Source organism: Lissotriton helveticus, chromosome 7 (genome assembly GCF_964261635.1).
Source record: "Lissotriton helveticus chromosome 7, aLisHel1.1, whole genome shotgun sequence".
NCBI lineage: Eukaryota > Metazoa > Chordata > Amphibia > Caudata > Salamandridae > Lissotriton > Lissotriton helveticus.
The window spans coordinates 1,463,910,559-1,463,923,202 of record NC_136068.1 but is presented as its reverse complement, the minus strand read 5'-3'; the positions used below and the strand labels follow the sequence as shown (position 1 = coordinate 1,463,923,202).

The 12,644-nt window shown below is 41.3% G+C and overlaps 1 protein-coding gene across 2 annotated transcripts in view; it reads left to right on the top strand.

Annotated features, from left to right (window-relative positions):
• Window positions 1–11,028: 11,028 nt before the first annotated feature.
• Window positions 11,029–12,644, top strand: part of LOC144770369 (CD209 antigen-like protein C) — a 92,625-nt gene continuing 91,009 nt past the window's right edge. For both annotated transcript variants that reach the window (XM_078654837.1, XM_078654836.1), the window contains exon 1: window positions 11,029–11,419. In XM_078654837.1, the coding sequence (XP_078510963.1) occupies window positions 11,302–11,419 (118 nt within the window). In that variant the 5' untranslated portion in view covers window positions 11,029–11,301. The remainder of the gene's footprint in view (window positions 11,420–12,644) is intronic.

Genomic DNA, 12,644 nt, shown 5'->3' with positions numbered 1-12,644 from the left:
TCTTCAATTCCCTGTCCCCGAATGTACTCTGATACATTCCTGGCCCCAGGTGGTTTCGCACCAATGCATCACCTTCAGCCTAGTAGTTCGGTATCAAAGCTTCAGAACCAACACGAAGCTCTCTTGACATTGGCACTTCAACAACTTTGCCTGTCTTCAGATCTGATGCATTACATGCGAACATGTAGCATCACCTCCATATTTCCACTCATGGTCCCCGAGCATCGGCGCATCTAAGGTACTGCCAGTGGGTCTACATTACTTCTGTATCCAGGCCAGGCTGCATCAGGGTCAGACTGAACTTTTCGATTTACCAAGTCAAGCTCATTCAGATAGCCCCAGTTGGAGCTCCTGATTTCTAAGTAGTGCAGTTTTGATTTAATCTTCCAAAATTCATATTTTGACTTGTGTATGTTGGATTTTTGTTGTTTTGGTCTATTTTTCTAAATTGGTGTGTAGTACTTTTGGGGTGTTTTCACTGTGTTCCTGTGTGTGTGTGCATAAAACTTTACAGGTTGCTGCTTTAGTTTGGCAAACATCCTTTACAACGCAACTTTTACCACGCAGTGCCTTTACGACGCAACTTTTACAACGCAAACCATTACAACGCAATGCGCTGGGGGGCGCTCTAAGATAGGGAATAGGTTTAATGTACTATCCAACACCTTCCCTACTATCCACGGGGACTGGAGTTGGAATAGTAAATTAAACTATTCACTATCCAGCGCCTAAAAGCACTATGCGTTGTAATGGTATGCGTTGTAAACCTTGCAATGTAAAGGTAGGCGTTGTAAAAGTATGCGTTGTAACATCATACATCCCTTTAGTTTAGCCTGACTGCTGTGTGCCAAGCTTCCAGAGCACAGGCAAACTTTTAGTGTGTACTTCACTTACCCTGACTAAGATTGTGGTTTCCTGCTGGGACATGGTGCATATCTCTGCCAAACAGAAACCTAATTTTAACAGATCACCTGAGAGCTCTGAATGTAGGACTTGGCAGCATAGCCCACTTCTTTCCCTAGAGAATCTTTCTTGCCCCTCTTCCCTAATACTGGTCTCAACTGTGAATGGTAACCAGCAGGACAGTCAGGCAGGGCTTTGAGTGGGCTGGGTTTCTTCATGTCTCAGGCCAGTAGCAATTCTAAATGGACTTTGAAACAGGTCTCTATCTGGCCTTGTATTCATGTCCTTAACTTTACTGGTAAAAACATTGATGATTTCTGAACATTTACTGTATAAATGTTAAAGTAATCTGTGTCAGTGAATTAGTTCCTGTTTATTTTTTGCATGTTCTACTTAATCTTGCAATCTATAAGGGTGTTTGTTAGTAGTTTCCAGGATGTTGTGTTTCTGTACTTTTTCGTGTACCAAATTACTCTTGTATAGTGCATACTTTCAACATAGTCGCCTCAAAGTGTTTATAACAGACCACAAGTGAGAGCTCTGGAGTCGCGGCTAAAGGCACTGCAGGTTTCTCACAGTGCTTGTCAGTGGGTCAAAAAAGAAGCTCAGAATAAATGGTCATCCAATCCTTTGACTCATTGACAAAGCCAACAATCCTGGCAGGTTTTAGGTGTCTGCCAGTTATTGTGCTGCATATTTGAATGTAATAGCGGACAACTTGCAGAGACACCAAAATTCCAGTCAGGTAGCACACTTTGGAAATCAAAGTAATTTAGTTTACGTTTTAAGCCATGTCTATAATCACATAGGCCATGCCCCTTTTAGAGACCCCCCTCCACCACCACTTTTTTAATCCCACCTAAAGTCCTGCTGTCAGGCATGCACTTGATGTGAAATGGAATGCAGGCAGAGGGCAGCTCAGGATGTGGAATCAGTACCCTAACAGGAACATAGAATAAAGAGAGAAAGAGATCTTAGAGGAAGAGGGATGAAGGAGAAAAAGGAAAAAGAGAACAAAAACATTAGAGGGATTAACGGAATGGGAGTGGGGATAGTGGAGTGAGATAGAGAAGAAAGAAGGGAGGATAGAGGAAGCATAAATAAGAAGATAGTCCGAAATGATAAGCAGGGGAGTACGTTTACATAACAAGAGGGGAGAACAGAAGAGAGGAGAAAGAGAAAGAAGAGAGAGAGAGAGCAGACTAAAGGGGGGAAGTATAATATAGAATGCAAGGGAAAGAACTAGATAGTGGTAAATGTTTTGTTCAAAATGAAAATCACAATTGGCACATTGATACCACACCGGATGAGAGGACAAGAATATACTAGCCAAGGTGTCTATGCTCCACCTAAAGCCTTCTCACCCCTTTAATGTATTTATGAGAGTTGAGTGAGTAGGCATCAGTGCATCATGTGAGGAGCAAACACAAGTTGGCAGTGTGAGGAAAAGGCACTGGTGGGCAGTTTAAGGGGCTGATTCAGATGGTTGGTGATATGAGCATGGTTAGAGTACTGAACATTTTCCAGCTCATCTATCAGACCACTCGGCAGTACAATTAGTTCTCTCACTATCAAAGAACAAAACCCTCCCCAGATGGACTGTAGAACGGTCTATATTCAAGGACTCACAAAATATAAACCAGCTTGAAACTGTCTCTACAAACTATTTTGAGGATAATGCAATCGGCACCTCGACACAGACTACCTGGGGCGCCTACAAGGCTGTGATCAGAGGGAAACTACTCAGTTTAGGCGCTCATAAAACAAAGATTAAAAAACAGGAGATTATGAAAATGGAAACAGAAATTAAGGCAATAGAGCTACAATTAGAGACCGGAAATCTTTTAGAACCAAAGGAAGATCTGGTTGAGAAGAGCCACAAACTAAAAGAGTCCCTAACCGAATATTTGGACAACATAGTACAAGAAAAATGGGAAAACAGCAAATTGTCAAACTATGAATATGGGGAAGGGTGCGGGAAAATGCTTGCATGGAAAACTAAAACAGAGCAATCAAGGAATAATATACCATGTATCCAGACTCAATCCCAAGACCAAATATCACAAAGCTCAAATGATGCTACTATAAGACAGGAGTTCACAAAGTTTTTCTCAAATATTTACAAAGAAGACATAAATCCAACAAAAGAAGAGATTAGGAAATATCTTGACGTCATATCACTTCCTACCTTAACAGAAGAAGAACTATCAGAATTAAACAGCGAAATTAAACCCGAGAAAGTTAGAGCGGCTATAAGGGGCTTAAAAAAAGGAAAAGCTGCAGGCCCTGATGCTCTACCAAACGAATTTTACATGGCATTAAAAGAATCCCTAGTTAATCAGTTAGCAGAAATTATTAATAAGGTATACGTAGACCAAGAAAAAATACCTGACTCCTGGAATGATGCGACAACTAGTATTATCTTGAAACCTGGAAAAAATCCAAAACTATGTGAGTCTTATAGACCTATTTCGGTACTTAATTGTGACTACAAGCTATTCATGCAAGTTATTTCTAAAAGGCTGGCCACGGTAATGCCTAAGTTGATCAACCCGGACCAAAAGGGCTTCATAAAAGGACGACAAATACATGAGATAACACACAAATTATTTGCAGCAATAGATGTTGCCACTTGTGATAAACTTCCCTTGACTATAATTACCTATGACGCGGCCAAGGCGTTTGATCGAGTCAACTGGCATTCCTAAATGAATCCATTGAGAAATACAAACTAGGGAAAAGCTTTGGCCACATGGTTAGGGAAGTGTATAAGAACCCAAGAGCGAAAATAATAGTCAATGGAAATCTGACTAGTAACATCGAAATACAAAGGGGCACCAGGCAAGGCTGCCCACTGTCGCCATTACTTTTCAACTTATATATTGAGCCACTGGCCTGTTCGATCAGAAACCATCCCTTAATAACACCCTTCATTTACAAAAACTGGTCAAAAAAAGTGGCATTATATGCAGATGACCTAATGGTGTTTACGAACAACTATGAAATTTCCAACCAACCAATAGAAGATATGATGAATAAGTTTGGTAAAGTTTCAGGATATCTAACAAATAAGGATAAAACTGAGTCGATGAGTTGGAACACGAACCCCAACACCTCAGTCACTAGGGATAAAATAAAATATCTGGGAATCACATTGGTAAATGAGCTCGAAAACATCCCTCAACTGAACCTCAATATAGTAGCCAAAGAAATGAGAAGACTTCTTAAAGTCTGGTCAGGAATACCATTAAGCTTCCTGGGGAGATCCAATGCAGTAAAAATGACCATTATTCCTAAATTTACGTACCTATTTAATACTATACCACTAGAATTCAGAAAAGAATCACTGAAAAAGATCCATGGAAAAATATCCAGTTTCATCTGGGCATCAAAATGTACAAGGATAGCATGGAATAAACTCAGAAGAAAGAAAGAGCAAGGCGGAATTGCAAGCCCGGATGTACACGAGTACCACAGATCGTTTCAATTTAAGAACATTAGATCCCTTTTAAGGAAACATCAATTATACCCAAATTTCCTACAGATTATGACGAATGGAGTAGACCATTTTCTTTTCAGGTTTGGCCACCCAAAATTTTTCAAAAAAGTGAAGCTAAAGGTCCTGAATAATGCTGCAAAACTCTGGAGTCAAATCAGAAACATAGTAAATATGCCGTATTATAGTAACATAGCCCCAATATGGGACTCTCCTGTGACCCCAGACTGCCTGAAAGACTCCTTGGCGATACCGCTCAAAAAAGCAGGAATTGAAAGATGGGGACAACTGCTGGTAGAAAACGCCTTAATATCATGGAATGACTTATTCACGATTACCGAAGGCAAACTATCAAAATTCCAATTCTACCAACTGAGTAGCTGGGTTAACTCCCTATCAAAAGGAAAAAATGACAACAAAAATCTTGAACTCGAAATGACAAAAAATACACCAATAAAGAAAGAAATAGCAAAATGGTATTGGACCTTCATTGAATCAGGAGATAAAAACTTTTTAATACCGGAATCAATATGGAGAAGAGATATGCCTGATCAAGATCTAGACTTACAATCTATCTGGAAGAAATCTGCGGAAAAATGTTGGTCCTGTGTAAAACCAGCCTCTCTAAAAAGGAATCATTTATTCTCACTACACAGAGCACATTGGACGCCAAAAAAACTGTCTAAATTCAAAGATTCAAATATAAAATCATGTCCCAAATGCGGAGAGGCAAAAGCAGATGACATCCACATGTTCCAGAAATGCCCAGCACTTTCCTCCTATTGGATCGAGATTGGTAAGACACTAACCATGGTAATGGAAACCCATATAATTGAAAGTACCCCTCTTATTATTTTTGGGATATATAACAACAGTGAAAATGGTATGGGCAAGCTAAGCAAAAATCAGGAAAATCTGATGTTCATGTTAATTCTACTAGCACGAAGTGAGATATGCATCAACTGGGTTAAACCAGCTCCGCCTACACATAATAACTGGTTAAATTCTATAATAAAAATTAACAAACTTGATAGGAAAGGGAAAAACTCCAAGAGAACAAGATTCTGGGAAATTTGGGAACAGCATTTCCAGATAAATCATTAGCTCCTCTCTAGATACCGAAATAAAAAGTTCAATGATTAATGCGGAGACAATAATTTCCAGGCAGGAAGGATTCTTGCTGAGTAGCCTAATAGGCTAGCTCCTCCCCCGAACTCCGAAACTATTGAATACGATAAAGGGTAAGAGGAGTAAATTGATTGGTCGTACCAAACAAGGGTATACTCCCCAAGTACAACCGATAACAGCGGGGCAGTGAAGGCCTAGAACGAAGAACCTTTCAGACTCCCGAAACCTCCTTATCAAAAAAATCCGCAAGATGAGGAAAAAAAAAAAAAAAAAAAAAAGATATGAGCATGGTTGAAAGAGAGAGAGCAGTGCCCACAGTGAGGAAAGATGGCATTGGTAGGTAGGGTGAGGAGCAGGGGTGGACAGTGGACAATGTAATAAGCATACATTTGTGGGCATTGTGAGCATTATGAAATTAATGTTTTACATTACAGTTAGCACACCTTTTATTAGCAAAACTTGATGTGCTTTCTTACACTAAAGGATGCAATTCAGTGAAATATTGAAATGATAATATAATATTTTGTGGTGGTAAAAGTCTGTCTTCACTTTTTATGTATTTTTTTCACAAGTCACGTGTTTTTTATTTAAACATTACTTTTGACATAACTCATTAACTCGTGAGCAAGTAAACGTGGTTTCCGAAACGCGTAGAGGGTTTGCCATCAAATAAACTCTGTTGAAAAGCATTTGTGGTGCCGTGGACCGTTGTTTGTGCTTGGAGAAATACACAACGGAATTGTGGATATTTGGACGTCGCAAACCCACCACGGCCCGCCGTCGCAAGTGGCTCGAGTTGAAGCAAACTTTGTTCTGTGGATATTTTGTATCAACTTTTGCCCGCCCTGCTGTTTGGATATCTAACGCTTCCCGGACAGAAAAGCCTGTCATTGAAGTTACCGCAAACGGAAAATTGAAAACTTTGGAGTGAGGCAAGAAGAACTGGATAAGCGAGACACCTAATATCTGTGTACAATATTTAATTTTACAGCTAGAGGGCAGACGGAGTCCTAATGTTCGTCAGTTATCTTTGACTTTCCTGAAAGGATCGCTTTTCACCAGAGGCGCGCTACGAGTGTTTAAGTTTGTTAACACCAACACAATGGCAATGCAGAGAAATGCTAAACGCAATGATGCGGCAACATTAATGTTTGAAACTAACTCTATCAATGATGATATTGTAATCACAGAAGGTGCCCCTGACAGACCATTAACCCAGAATAAGAGGCAACTGTGGGATAAGCTATGGAAAGCACTAAAATCCAAACAAAATAAATGGTGGGAAGCGACCTCTCTACAAAAATACATTGTCGTGGGAAGGGTCTAACGCGGACTACGGATTTTTATAACACCAACCTTTACCAACCACGACCCTGAGCTGGTCGAGGTGTGGGCGGGTAACAGCCACAATTGCTCCACAATAATGCTGGGCCTCCTCGTCAAATATGCATGTAAAGACTGTGAAAGACTGGCTATTGAAGGTGGCGAATTAACAACCAAATTAAAAGACTGTTGCACCCCCGAAGAGTTCCTGTCTGATATGACTAAAATAGAAACTAAACTCGAAAAAATCGAGGAAGACATAAAAGCCAAGAAACAGCGTAAATATCACAGAGATCAAGTTGACTACGAGAAGGGACAATTTAACCTTCGCTAAAAAGATATGATCATTTGCGAACCCAAAGACAAGATCAAACATTGAAACCAAAGAAAAGAGTCCGTATTATCAGCTCAAAGTCTAATGATGCAGAGAAATCAGGAGAACAAAGTGAGACTGGTGACAGTGATTACTATGAGAGCGATGCATCTGCCTTTTCGGGACACCAGGGGGTAAAAAACAAAATTTTAAACGAATTTACTCTAATGGCACAGGGAAGAACGACGACCCAATACAAGCAAGGTGCCGGAGGCTACAAAGGACGTGGCATGATAGGAGAAAGAAGCAATACAGCAGTATCAACAAGAGTTGTTGACAGCCCAGTGGGAAAAAGAACAAGTGGCCAACAGAAATCAAAATGAAGAACACGAACAACAAAAGAACAGTTGTCAACCTTTGAGGTCGGATTTTAAGCCAAGCAGAGATTGAAGTTCTCTCTCTTGGCCTCTCTTTTTGTCCCACGGCTAACTTTAATTATACACAGATTCGCATTGATCTTTTCCAATTCTCTCGAAAATTAAAAATTAAGAAATGTTTTGCCACAAAAGTAACTGCCCATAATGATTAGACTCTTCCCATACCTAATGTCTTAAGTATAGATGACATTGAATTGCTACATGACATGCATCAGCTACAAGGTGATGAATACCTTAGTGATGACCCGTATCTCAATCTCATTAATGACAATATTCAATTAGACTTGTGCCATGCGAGTGGGTTCAAGCCTAAATCCATTTTTCTTCCTCAGATAACTAATGATGTGATAGAGGTGTTTGAGAAGGGGATGATGCAAGAATTTGTTAAAGTACGTAGGAAAAAACACTTTAAAAGATACAATCTTAGTCAAGTACAATTGAATGCAATTCAATCCATAAAAAATGACAAGAACATTGTAGTCAAAAAATCTGACAAAGGGTGGAACGTTGTTGTCCTCTCTAAGGAGATGTACCTCCGTGAAGGACATCAGCAATTGAACAATAAAGACAACTACGAAATAACCGCTAAAATGAAATACGAACAGCCAAACAAGGAATATTGTGAACAGTTGGGAGAATGGAAGGATCGAGGATTGCTGGCACAGGAGGAATATGAGTTCCTCAATTGCAAATATCCGAAACTCCCAGCCTTCTATCTTCTCCTAAAACTACACAAAAACGAAACGAACCCCCCTGGAAGGCCAATCGTTTCCTCAAGGGGTAGCTGTTTAGAAAACACTTCACGTTATGTGGATTTCTATTTGCAACCGCTTGTTCAGAAACTCCCATCCTATATCAAATATTCAAGTGACTTTTTAAGACTTATCACTAAGATCAAATGGGAAGACAGTTACTTTTTTAATGACTCACAATGTTACGAGTCTATATACGTGTATCCCTCATGAGGCAGGGATCAAAGCTTGCCGCCACTTCCTGAGGAATAGATCAATTTCATATCTGTTCCATAAGGAGATGATTGTCAGCATGATGTATAAGTGTCTCACACAAAACCATTTCATCTTTGATAAGGTGATATACCATCAGATACTTGGAACTGCGATGGGGACCTGCTTTGCTCCCAGCTTCGCAGGACTGTATCTCGTTGGTGGGAGGAGCAGGTCGCCATCGCACTTCCTCTCTATAAAGAATGTGTGATCACATGGGTGAGATACATAGACAACATTTTTGTTGTCTGGAATGGGAGCGTTGAGCAAGTCAACCAGTTCGCAGAATGTATTAATGACAACACTCTCAACCTGAAATCCAGCAGCAGTATTGAGAAGGAAAAAATTGAATTCCTTGACCTGAACCTAGAGGTGACAGGGCACAGACTAGAGAATTTCTTATTTCGCAAGGAAACTGCTGGGAACAGCTTACTCCATGCGGGAAATTGTCACCCTACATACCTCATACACAGCATCCCCTTGGGGGAGTTGCTGCGTGCCAAGAAAAACTGTAGTAGTACTGTGGGCTATGAGATGGAAAAGGAGACTATGATTACACGCTTTCCCGAGAGAGGTTACTGTCAGAAAGACATTACAAAAGCTTGTATAGAGGTTGACAATAGATCCAGGAATGACCTCTTAAAAGTTAAAACAGTTGAAATAAATGAGAATGGTGCTGAAAATAAAATCAGGTCCATTACCACGTTTTCTAATCAGGCACACGAGGTTAGAGAAAGCCTTCAGAAATACTGGCCAATCCTAAAAACTGACAGTGACCTTACCCGAGTGGTAGAACACTACCCACAGGTGACCTATCGAAAGGACAAATCTCTTAAAGACACTCTTTGTCAAAGTACAATAACATAAGCACCTAAAACTGCTAATCAAATATAAGGTTTTTACACATGTCAGCGATGTAAGGCCTGCAAATATAGCAAGAATTGTAAACAGGTTGAATTGTCTCCAAACAGCAAGCCATATCTGATCAAGAAACATGTTAACTGCAACACAGACAATGCCGTATATGCTCTGATATGTCCCTGTGACACGTTTTATATCGGCAGTACTATCCACCCGGCAAAAAAGAGGGTTTTAGAACACCTAAGGGCGATTACAAAAGATGACAAACAATACCCGATAGCCAGACATTTCAAAGCAGCACACCAACAAAACACTGGTCTCCTATCATTCTGTGTCCTAGACACCATCCCTTTGAGAGAGAGAGGTGGCAACAGGGTCCTAGAATTAAGACGTTTAGAGTCCAGATTAATAATAGAATACCAGACAATACAGCCTTTTGGGCACAACATTGACGAGGAACTTTCGGTCCATTTGGGTTGAAATGATAACAGTAGCGCCCATCTTTCAACAGACATACAATAGTGTATGAGGTCATTGGTTAAGTCTGTATCAATTTAAAAAGTCGTCCTTTTGCTGTTTTCATGTATGTCTTTTAACCATGTTATATGAGCCACTTTGTGACCCTGTTTTTATCATGTGTATTTTTTACAGGTCTACCACCTAACGAGTTTTGGATCACGAGTTTTAACTCTTGTTGCACATATTGAGGAGAGCAGCGGAGATTTGAGAATAGACCCCGGGACTGGTAAAGCATAGATGGGTGGCCGTTACTTGTGTTAAATCATTAATTCCCCTGAGAACCCAATTATTAGGTTGTCCAACAGCAACCCACAATTATATATTCACCAACCCCATCTCAAACATGCATCTAATCACATCTATGCATCATTTGATTCCACCCATCGATGCAGTCTATCGACCCACACACATGCATTCACCAATCATTCCATTCACCGAAATCCAGACATTCATTCTTTTACACGGAGAACGACCTATTTATCATTCAAACCTCCTTGTATGAACCCTACCTCAAACCGCCCATCCCAACATCCATAGATCCATCCAACAACCCATCCATCAACCTGGCCAGCAAATGTGCGAATATCTTGTTTGTGCTTCTTTCAATGTTGTCATTTGTGTATTGTCTTTTTATGTGTCTTCAGCCTTGCTGTGCAGGAATGTCTGTATGCTTTCTGCTCTGTGCCTTTGTATTCGTCCTTTGAAAATATGTATTGTATTAAAGAAGACGAAACATAACATGCAATACATTGTTCATCGCGTTTACATATTTAAGCGCACGTCACCGCCCCTCCTTTATTTTCCAATTGGTACTCAAAACATTCTACTCCGGACTCCCAAAAACATTATTTACTTTGCGAATCTCTCCATCTTGTGAGCTTCTGTCCTCGGGTTTAGACCGGAGCAACCCTGACAGGTAATTCTGGCTCCACAGCTGGTGCTTCCGGGCGAGAGGGAAAACATGCTGTTGCAAGAGGCCCTGGTTCCGAATTTCGACATGCTTACCGCGCTGCATCTCGTTATCCGGTGATTTCCTGCATCCCTCTCGTTAGCCCGGTTGTGTCATTGTCCAGCAAGCACACACCCTGCTATTTAACCGAGGTTTGGGCTGTTGGTTTCGCTTCTCTGTGCCAGTTTTTGGCAGGTCCGTTGAGAAGCGCCTAGTACCGTCATGAGACACGGAGATTTAACCTGAATTTCTAACGCGAGAGCATTTGAACTTAAGCCGTGCTTCGCTTTGGAGTCGGGCAAAGAGGCAGTTGGTGCGTTGCTTTTGAAGGATCCTCTTTCCCTGCATTGCTGCCCAAGAGTTGAAAGATGTCGGCTCCCTCCATTTACCAGGACTTAAACTACCAAGACAGCAACGTCTACTCCGTGCTAGAAGATGTACCGCGAAAGCAGCAGCAGCCTTATTGGAATGTGCCAACTTTACAAGGTAAGACCCTTGTGTACTCAGATTTCCTGCATTTCTGGCAAGGGAGCGCTGCGTGAAAAATTGAAGCGCTTTGTTGTGAGACGGGCAGAGCATAGCACAGATTCATAAGAGTACCTGCCTATGGCAAAATCGGTAGGGTTTGCGCTAAATCTGGATGTGCGCAGAACGTAGAGCCTCGTGCTGTGGCACATATGAGATTCAAGGCTGTCCTATGTAGGCTGTGCGCAGGCGGTACATAGTTTAGCGCGATCTCCTATGAGGAAAGGCAGAGCCACTTTGTATGGCTTTTCATGGCCTCATAAATACAGTGTGAGGTACCACAGCAGAAGTGGCTCTGTTGCCTTACACTGCATCATGGAGGCATTCCATGGACATTGCAGTGGGTGTTCATATGCAACACCCTTTAGACGCATTCCCAGATTTACACGGATCTGTAAACATAGGAATGCATCAAAACCGTAAGCCTCCCAGGGCAGGCATAACAATGAGAAATATCTTTATTTCTCCTCTTTTTTTCGTCTTTCTGTGTAAGCTGCAGAATTTCCACTTTCCATGTGTGCTAAATTCTGCAGCGCACATAGAAAGAGAGAAACGCCTCCATGGATTGTTTTTGTGCATGAAGGTGTCCCTTTCTGCACAAAAACAATACTTCCAACAATGCAGACACCCTTGCACCATGGTTCAAGGGTGCCTGCATTGGCGCTCAGCTGGTAATTGTGCGCTTGCTGAAAGGACAGAAAATACACTACCTCGTAAATACGGTACATTCCTGCCATTTCGAATTGGCGTAGGGCAGCGCAGCTAAATGACTTGCGGTGCTGCCCTACTTCAAATGATTTTAAACGAGCAGCCGCGGTCGGTAGTAGTCGTTCCTGCAGGGCGGTGACGTTGGGAGGGGAGGGGCAGGGTGGGGGTTAGTAATGTATGGATTACGGAGTTTAACAGGTAAGTAAACATATAAAGTAAACATATTGGGCTTGCCAATTCACCTGTATCAGTTTAGGGAGAGAGCACTTGCACTCGGGCTGGGCAGCAGGCCACAGTGCAATTTCAGATTCATAACCATCAGCGTTTAAGCAAAATGTGGTGGTGTGGCCATACAGAAAGGGCACTTTATGACAGATACAATCAAACACCGAATGAGCTGGTACACATAAGAGGAAAAGGAAATGAAGGCACAAACATATGGAAGGACAGATGTTTATATAAATTTATTATATGTTTG